The 10,153-nt window shown below is 33.7% G+C and overlaps 1 protein-coding gene across 1 annotated transcript; it reads right to left on the reverse strand.

The window, feature by feature from the left end:
* Nucleotides 1–927: 927 nt before the first annotated feature.
* LOC131063438 (uncharacterized protein At1g66480-like) lies at nt 928–1,991 on the reverse strand. The gene is made up of 2 exons (XM_057997244.2): nt 1,307–1,991; nt 928–1,205 (listed from the first exon to the last, which is right to left on the reverse strand). The coding sequence occupies exons 1-2, from the start codon at nt 1,919–1,921 to the stop codon at nt 1,155–1,157; spliced, it is 666 nt and encodes a 221-aa protein (XP_057853227.1). The 5' UTR covers nt 1,922–1,991; the 3' UTR covers nt 928–1,154.
* Nucleotides 1,992–10,153: the final 8,162 nt, after the last annotated feature.

The raw sequence follows: 10,153 nt of genomic DNA on the forward strand, positions 1-10,153 counted from the left end.
AATTTAATGTCTTTGGCAATCCCTTCTTATTCCTAAAAATTATTTATTAATACTTATCTGTCTAGTTTCTTTTTTCAATATTTATATAGAAATATACTTATCTATTTGTTGATATTAAGAGCATGATCTTAACTCCATAAATAATCATTTTCTTTTATCGTAGAGAAAAGACTTAGGGGTATCTATTCCAACAAATTCACCTAAGGCATAATGTTAATCACACTCATTAATTGTGTCCAATAAATCAGACTACAACTCTTCTTGACTTTTGTTACCTTTGAAGTAAAGCCTCTGCCAAATAATTATAATTTCTAATACAAAAATTGACTTTTTCCTATGAGTAATTAAATCCCTCGAATAGAATATTATTTTCTAAAATGAAATAGAATTTGAGTCTTATTAGTTTGAATTTCGATTTGAAAATAAAGATTTTCAAATGGCTATTTGAATTTCATGTGATAGTAATTAAAGCATTTTGAAAGAGAATATGAAAATCATTAACACAACCTTGAAATGAAATGCCCTAAAAGAGAAGATGAAAATCATTAACACGACCCTGAAATGCCGTGAAAGAGAAGATGAACACCATTAACTTGACCTCTAAAACAAAATAGAAAAGAATTAGTTGAAATAGAACCTAGTCAAATGAATGTTGTAGACAAATGATTTCCACAATCTATACCATGAAAAAGAAGATGAAAACCATTAACTTGAACTTTGAAACAAAATAGAAATGTATCAAAGCCTAATGAAATGATAGATAATACTATAGACATATAATTTCCACTCTCCATGTGATAGCAAATAGTAATTAAAGTATCTTGAAAGAGAAAATTGATACGATTAATTTGACCTCTGAAACAAAATAGAAAAACATTAAATAAAATAAAACTCTCATTAGACACCACAGAAAATAATAGAAATGCAGTCAAACATATCTTGTCAAATAAAAAACCGTATTATTATATTCAATCCATCAATATGACTCCTTACAACCACAGACATCCAAATAAACCGGGTGTATAACTAAACTGTAAAAAATATTAACTAGACTATACAAAATTCAGTTGCATGGGCATTTCCTCCAAACTAAGATCTCTATAATGGCAGCAGTTTAATTGCACAAGATTTCAGCTCTCTGGGATTCTCATCCTTCAGTCAGCTTCTGCGTTTGGGACATCAGAAAGAAATCTCACCCTGTTTTTCTGCACAGAAAAATTCAAAGAAAACTCAGCCAAAAACCTATCAATTTCAAAAATACAAATGAAAATCAATCTATACAAAGCTAAAAAGCAGGATTGATTACCACAGTTTTCGTGCAGGAACGGCGGGGCGTTTCAAAGCCCTCATTTATAACCAAATTGGAGCTACAAGACTCAATTTTTTTGGGTTCTGCGTCGTCAAGGCAGAGGTCCACAATCTTTGCGGCAGTTTCGGAACTGTTCTCGCTTTCCAGAGTTATTCGAGCCAGTTGCGCTTTGCTCACCCTCACTTTAACCCTAATGGATCCATCTTCCCCTCTCATGGGGGACGAATTCCCAGAAACTGCACAAGGAGAAGAACTAGAAGTAAGCCCAGTGATATCAGAGCTCGACCTCCGAGCCAAAAGCATGGCTTCCAGCCGCGACTGGGCGCTCATGTTGATCCCAGATCGAACCCTCCCGGGGCCACGAAAAGCCTCAATTTTGGGCATCTCGAGCAGAAAATAGAGCTGTTTGGGCATAAGCTGTGTGGATCCCTCCAGAGGCCTGGCTCGAACGCCCACATGACGAACAGCATCAGAGAGCAATATAACATGATTTGGGTAATCTTGCAGAAGCTGATCCACCGTTATGGGGACCTTAAATTTCAGAACTTCGCCATCCAATTTCATCACTTTCACCTGGCGCCCTGTTCTGGATGATGCAGCCGCGTTACCCATATCAGATTTTAACACCCAGAAGCAGAAAAAACCAGAGATCTGTGAGTAAGAAATTCTGTGGAAGAAGAAATACTATACTACAATGTGTGCTTTACATTTCAACCCTAAAATTTGGTCCTTCACTTGGTATATTTCGTTTATAATATTCTTAAACATGTGACATAGTTTACCGTCACATACTGATTTTAGTTGTTTTGATTGGTAGTTACGATATCATTGTAATCTCTTGCTTTTAAAGCTTGGATAATGATATTTGGCTTATCGTCACATGTGGTTCATAATAAAGATTAATGAAATATCTAATATACAATGTGTATTTTTAACATAATATTTCAATTTTTATTGGACATACATAATATGTTGTTTCTGGTTATTAATATTTTTTCATAGGTAAAGAAGTAGATGTATGATAGTCTTTTACACTTTTAATTATCTATATCTTTTAATGATGTATTAATTATATATTAAGTATTTTTTTTTTATGATGGATTATTGAATGTGATTTTTCTTTGAGTATACATAAATATAGTATGTTTATAGTTGACTTGTGTTTATCATATATTGAATGATCTCTTCTTGTTGAAAGTGATTTTCTTTTGGATATACATAAATACATTATGTTTATAATTGACTTAATTTTTCTACATAAATAAATTTTTATGTCAGACATGTAGTCACGTACGGTGAAAACAGTGATCGCATTAGTCAAGATTTTTGAACTGTGAAATAGTTGTACAAGTAAATAAATGCACCAGTATAAAATATCTAATTGTATGAATTGGGATACGGAAGATTTAACTACGTGAAGAATTTTGAGTTATTAGAATTATTGGGTGTAAATAAAAAGATTGTGATAGCACATTTGAGAAGATATTTGTTTTAAATTGGTAAGAGATTTTTTTTATTGATAAAATTATTTAATAGTAAATTTAGAAGTGTTTAAAAGATGTTATATTATTTTTAAATATATTGGCTGTGAATGAGACTTTAATGCTATAATGAGATAAAATGAAAGTTGTAATATCTAAGATGATAATATTGTATAAGGTCATAAGGCTTTGAGGACAGAGTAAAGAAGTGATTTTGTGACTCTTGGATTACACATACACGCCTTTCTTAAAATTTCAGAGACTTTCTCAAATGTAAGCTTGGGAAAAATAAGTATGTAGAACATGCAAAAAGATATTAATAGATATAGCTCAATATGACATATACATAAAATTTAATGTTGATAATCCTTATTTGGATATTTGGAATAGTCAATGTGCCCTTGGTCTAATCATAAGGGATGAGGTCTTTGATCTTCTAAAAGAAAAGAGAATAAACTAATGGTGTTGAATATTCACCTCATAAATAGGTTACGAAGTTTTAAATTAATATTTCATTCAATATTATGAGTCCTATTTCACTTTAATAAATCAACACTTTATTATTTGGGCCCTTATTTTAGGTATGCCCTTTATCTTATTTCATTTGAATATTATATGGCTCTTATGTCATTTTAAAGCTCAATGCACTTTTCCCATACTTAAATATGGTCATTTCTAATATAAATTACATTTTTGGTATTTGGTCCCTTTGTTGGTACATTGTCGCTAGCCCCATTGTCTAACATTTTTTGGCTAAATTTTCTCTGTATAAAACAACATTCTCAAGGATCCAATTTATATAAATTTACATGGAAGATAAAAATATTATGGAATCCCAAAAGAACAAATAAAATCAACCTAAAAAAAACGTATGCCTCCCTTAGTGGAAATCCCATAAACATAGAAAATTATAATTAAACATCACATGGCCTTCACATAGATGATTAACCCACAACCAACGAAAACCTATCAACCTTGGGTGATCATTACTCATTGATAGCTTTGATGGCTCAAACCCAAAACATGAAACTTGTATGGGTTCCCAACTCTACGTAGCATGTAAATGAAATATGTTACCACACACATATATGTAAGTTTGGGTGGTCCCACCAATGGATGTCAAAATGAAATATTCTTCTGATATGCTATGTAACTATGATGAAAAGTGTCTCCACCTCTTTTAGTGTAATTACAACTTACCATAAGATAATATATATCTAATATTTTAACCTCTCATGTCATCTATATATTCAACCCATTCCAAGGAACATAGAGATGCATAAAAAGGATTTAAGATTCGAAGAACAATGTCACCTAATCTTAAGTTAATAACATTCATGATTCCAAGTCATTTTTATGAATGAAATTGAAATAAATACAAAATACATATTATTGAATATTTGTGTGATTTTAATACTAATCCCATTTTGTTCCTGTATGTACTAAAAACTGAATATTACAAAGCAATGGTAATCATCCATATATTATCCTTTTGAAATATGTTGTATTAACTCATCCAAATAATATTTCCCATAAATAATTTTCTTCACCTGCACCTATTCTGGCTCCAATACATTACTGTTGCACTTTGGAAAGTCAATAACATGAACATTACACACCATTGATCATGCAAACAATGACTGCGATGTTTTGTAAAAGTCAATAACACGAATTTTATAACCCCATTTTGGAACCAGAATAACCGTGTCCAGTTTCTTCTACATAAACTTCAGGAAGAAAAATAACACCTATTTAAACGAAAAAATAGTATTAAGTTAATCGATAAACGCGTGGGTTCTTCTTCAAGTTTCCAGTGTTCCCTGACAAATTGTCTTCCTTTTCAGCCTGACCTTTATTTACTTTTCCTCTTCTCATTAGCTAGGATATAGTAAAGTTGAGGCTTGACTCCAGGATACTTTCCAAGGACTCCGAAGTGACTTTGCTTTCTATCTTAATTTCAATAGGCTTACGGAACTTAAGTCTGCAAAGAGATACCTGATTATGCCCCACAATTGGCGAACTATATTTTCAAGCCTAGACTTTGCATTCCGAGAAAAAACCCTTCGTGATAAAATACAAGTGCGTAGCCTTGAAACTCACTCCCAGAAGACAGGTGCCTTCACATTGCCCCAATGATCTTTGAGGATCTCATCTACCGTCACAGGTGCCTTCACGTTCATCACTTACCCATACAACTTCACCATCTTAACATGTCCATGATGACGTATGGATGTCTAATTTTAGATTTGAACGTCTATCATTGGGTAGCGACAAATTTAGAGGCATATACAAACGTTCTGTTTATCAACATGAATTGGAATTCAAGCTCAGCCAACGTTTTTGTTTACCACTTTCTTGGGATTGCAGGGACCATCCATTCAAATATACCCTAGAAGAACCCAACTCCTGTATTTTCTGAAAGAGATTTCCCATCTTAAAAAACATTGGAAATTAAGTCACGTAAACAAATAACCGGCGATGTAAAACTGTGATTGTTGTTTCTTCAAAGATGCAACTTGTTATAATCTTTTCACTAATTGTTGTTTCATTAATGATACAATTTGTTGCATTCTTTGAACGAAAGTAATCATAACTTAAACCTCATAATTTTTTCCCTGTGTATATGATTTTTACCCAACTGGTGCTCTGATCCATCCATCCACTGTTTTGACCCAAATGGTGGGCTGCGCTTAACCAGCACACACTAAGCAGTCACAATATGCATTGACTGCTTGAGTTTTGCTTTTATCTACCCATCCAATGTTTTGATCCAAATGGTGAGCTGGGTTTAACCAGCACACTAAGCATTAACTGCTTAAGTGGTCCTCTGATCCACCCATCCACTTTTTTTTACCCAAATGGTGGGCTAAGCTTAACCAGCACACACTAAGAATTGACTGCTTAAGGTCTACGGGTCAGATGAAGTGGTCTACCCTCCATTCATTGTTCCCATACGATCCTCCCATCCTCCCATCTAGTATGTTGACCCAAATGGGGTTGTGTTGAACTTCTAATGTGGCCCTAAACAAAAGACAACTTCCCATGTTACCATCGCAAGTTGATTCTCTTCTCTCCATGTGCCTTACTTAAAGTCTCTTAATGATTTCTTAGAAACTTTAAGAACATGCCAAGCAATATATGCAATAGCTGTATAAATTGTTAGCAATAGTGCTATTATAACATGGAGTATTCAACATGATGCAATGAGGTGTAATGGATGTTAAATTGGCATGGTACAAGTCTTTGGGTGATGGCATGTTGATGTGTGGTTTATGTGAGAGTCAAAGTACTAAGATGATCGATACAAATGACAAAGTAATAGGTGATTCTTTTCTTTAAGTGGTAGTGGATGTGGAGCAAATGTTCTTGTTGAATTGGAAGGGTAAAATACTTTTCATGATTGAAATGACTAGTGTAGTTGTCTATTAATTTATGTCTAAGGTACACAATTTATATGTTTTGGTGTGTGAGTTTGTCACTAATAACAAGTTGGGACACAATTAGTCTAGGGATAATTAATTTCAAATTTAAACAAAGTGGCTTTGAATTCAATCAAAGTTGCATGTATGGTCTTGAACATTGAAGAGGAAATAATGATATTAAGGCTAGGCATATTTTAAGAAGAGTTACAATGATGTTTTAAGTATAAATTTGAGTGTCCTATAAGTGGAAGAACTAAATCAACCAACATCACATTCTAAGGTATTGTACTTTAGATAGATATATGTGTGAATTGGTATAAAATGAAAGGGGAAAGTGCAAGGGATATAAATTTCATCCTTACATTTTGGTATTATTTTGTTGTACAAATCTAAATGAGCATCCATAATCAAAAACAAAAAAATAAAACAAGTACAATTAGAAGTAGGATAAGTGCAATTCAACATTCCAAAATTGGACTATGAACTATAGATAAATTAAAATTATTTATAATTTTATTTATTGTACTATTGTGCATAATTAATTGCTACAAAAAAAAATTTCTATAATACTTGTGAACTTGTAAACAATAAAATCATTAGCAAAATGTTGCATAGTTGGCTTTTTTAATTTGACGATGTTGTAAGCAACTTTCACTGAGTACATCTAAAAGTATTTTTTTTACCAAGAATAATCTCTAGTTGTATCATTTAACCTAGCTTTGTAAGAGTAAGATAGCTATAATTTCTATCCATAATGAACCTCAAAAGGGAGAACATCCAATTATATATTATTGAACACTACCAGATTGTTGGGAGTGGAGGGGGGGGTGGGGTGGGGGTTGGGCAATCAGCAAAAAATAAAACTTAATCAGATAAATATTTAACTCATCATACATTTCATCTACCACATGCATGTAAACAAATGTCAGAAACAACAAAAACAAGCACACAAGAACTCTAAAAACTTTACATGGAAAACCCTAATTAGGAAAAGCCATAGTGAGAATCAAACTCACAATATATGTATATAACTAATTATGGAGTTTAGGCCAAAGGATAGGGAGATCATTGCTCTAGAAGATGAATTGCAGGATAAGTCGTACAACCTTAGGGCAAGATACAATAATTACTTGCACACACTAAAGGTCACTTCTTCACTACAAGATACAATTATTAAAATACAATGACATCAACAAGATTGAACTATAGAAAAGGCATCTACCAGAATGAACACAATAGTTCACAATGTAGTAAACATCTTGAATAGTCTTCATCTCTACTCTGCTACACCTCTAAACTATATCAAAATAGCTCTGCACACCATGTCATCTAGATCACCCCATCAATGCATAATTATGTCCTTTGTATATCAACTACAACCTTACTAACATCTACTAGGTCAACCTAACTAGATGTAACATGTCCATGCAAAACTATCACCCCAAAAAAATTCTCCAAGGCAAATATGGAAGGCAAAGGAATTGTGTGAATGATCACACCATGTTGGCACACCTTTCAGATATTCCCAAAATAGCTCGTATGTAACCACATGCTACCACGTGGACCAAATTGTTGGTAATTGAAACTCATTTGATTGGTTTCATATGTTGTCATTGATGGTAACATGTATCAGCTTCATTCTTTGGTTTGGTACTTCACCAACAGACCCTTCACTAGCACTGACGGGTATCTTCATCGGTAGGAAGGACTCTATGGGTACCGACATTGGAGGCCAACATCATTGGGAGATCTGGGAATAGGCAATTCATTTTGTTATTCATGTATATATGTAATAAGCCGACATGAGTCATGAAGGATTGTAAGGGTATATAGGTCAGTTGTTAGATCTTTTTGATATATGATGTAGAGTATGATGTTTTTAATATGAAGATCGTGTATATGAGACCTTTGTAGATGATTTTGGATGCGCTCATAGAGCAAAGGTTATTCTGGTAAGGGTTTAAGGTTACAGAACCGGAATAGTCAAAGCTTGAACCAGAACTCTATCAAGCATAGTAGATGCATTAAATGAGTTTAGTTTTATGTTTTCTTATCCAAGGTGACTATAGTCAGTGAGACTCCTTTGTGTTGAATAGTGTTCTCTAGCCGGTAAGTCTTCCTGCATGTGCAAGCCCCAATATTATGTAATATATTTTCATATGGCCAGTGGATTGATATTGTGGGTCACAAATCCCACCGTGGTTTTTCCTCTTTGAGGTTTTCCACATATAAATTCTCTATGTTATGGTGTTCATTTGTGTGATTGGTTCATTGATTGCTTTACTTCTTTCAACTATATATGTATCAGTTTACCGGTTGGTGAATGCATGTTATAATAAGGTTAAAATTGAACATTCTGACAAAACACTGATTCACCCCCCTCTCAATGTTCTTGGATTCCAACAATTGATATCAAAGCATTGTTCCTTGGAGGAAGTCTAGCAGCTTGAGGAAGATCCATAATCCAGAATCCATGGATATGAGTATGGAGAAGCAGCTTAAGGTAGTACTTGAATATTATGATGCTGAAAAGATGAAGAACTTGAAGTTACAAGAGGAATTGAATTCTGCCAAGGAATTCATTCTTATCCTACAGGAGAGGTTGTCATCTGTTCAAGCTAGAAGGAAAGAACTTCTGCAAAATCAGGATATTGAAGAGAAATATGCCCTTAATGAATAACATTAGAAGTTGAGTCAAGAGAATATGGTCATGAGGAATGAAATGAAAGCCCTAACTTTGAGGATGTCAAAGGAGATTGAAGACCAGACGATGAATGAAGAAGACCTTCGGAGATCTCTGAAAGATAGATCTAAAGAATCAATCTGGTTGGCTCATGAAAATGATATGTTGAGAATAGAATTAGTACAATTCCAAAGCAATGAACAAGAACTTGAAAGACAAATGATAATCCTAAGAGATGATCTGACTATTGCAAGTGAGTACAAGGATAAATTCAAGGTTAGTTCAGCACAACTTGATGAATTATTGAAAAGCCAAAGACATAATGGAGATTCTAGTGGACTTGGATTTAAACAAGGTCAAAGCTCTAGTACTACAAATGAAGATCAGAATTAGAAGATGTCAGTAAGGCAGCTTAATGCTTACGCAATGTAGAAATAGAGAAAATCAGAACTATAATTCAACTCCTGATCAATGTTCTAAATGCAATAAGTATGGTCATAAGACAAAAGATTGCAGAACAAATGTTAAATGTCATGCATGTAGAAAATTTGGACATATAGCTAATCAATGTAGGTCAAGCAATTATATCGATTATAGGAAAGCAATTCAAAAGAACAATATTACATGCTATGCATGTAACAAGATTGGACACATAGCTAAGTTTTTTAAAAGCAAAAATCCACCAGTTAACAATGATGTATCAAATGATAAAGGGAAAGAAAAGATCAATGAAATCTGGCAAGATCATACCAAGAAATGGGTCAGGAAGTCAGATGATCAATCAACAGATGGAAGTGCTCTGGTTACCCAACCAGAAGAGGAGATTGCTCCTGCACTGGTAGGAAGCTCATCCAGTAACTGAGGTAGATGCCTTAGGGATAGGCAAATTTCATGAAAATATTGCATAAGCTTTGGGAAGGAGATGTGGAAGATGTTCTAGACATTCAAAAAGGTTTATCCGGTATGGAGATGTTCGATCGAGATCCGGTAGGTTCCACCGAAAGACATTCATATTAATGAAGGATTAGAGTTTTTTGAAGGTTAGAAGGTTGAATTCACTTCATTTTTTATCACCTTGAATTTAGAGTGATTAAGAGCAATACAAAGTGAGTCTAAGGCAATTCAGTGCGATCAAAAATCTTCATCAATGATTTCACCAGCACTCGGAAGAATTCTCTAGGGTTATTCACCAACAACCATTTCTCAGGTATTTATCACAATCATCTTTCATCATGGAAGCTGGAACATCCTCTTCACC

The sequence above is a fragment of the Cryptomeria japonica genome, chromosome 10, assembly GCF_030272615.1.
Source record: "Cryptomeria japonica chromosome 10, Sugi_1.0, whole genome shotgun sequence".
Taxonomy (NCBI): Eukaryota; Viridiplantae; Streptophyta; class Pinopsida; order Cupressales; family Cupressaceae; genus Cryptomeria; species Cryptomeria japonica.

Coding starts and splice junctions, on each gene's coding strand:
- LOC131063438 (XM_057997244.2), bottom strand. CDS start 1,921: ATGGGTAACGCGGCTGCATCATCCAGAACAGGGCGCCAGGTGAAAGTG. Junction 1,206..1,306: donor GTTCCTGCACGAAAACTGTG/GTAATCAATCCT, acceptor TTTTCTGTGCAG/AAAAACAGGGTGAGATTTCT.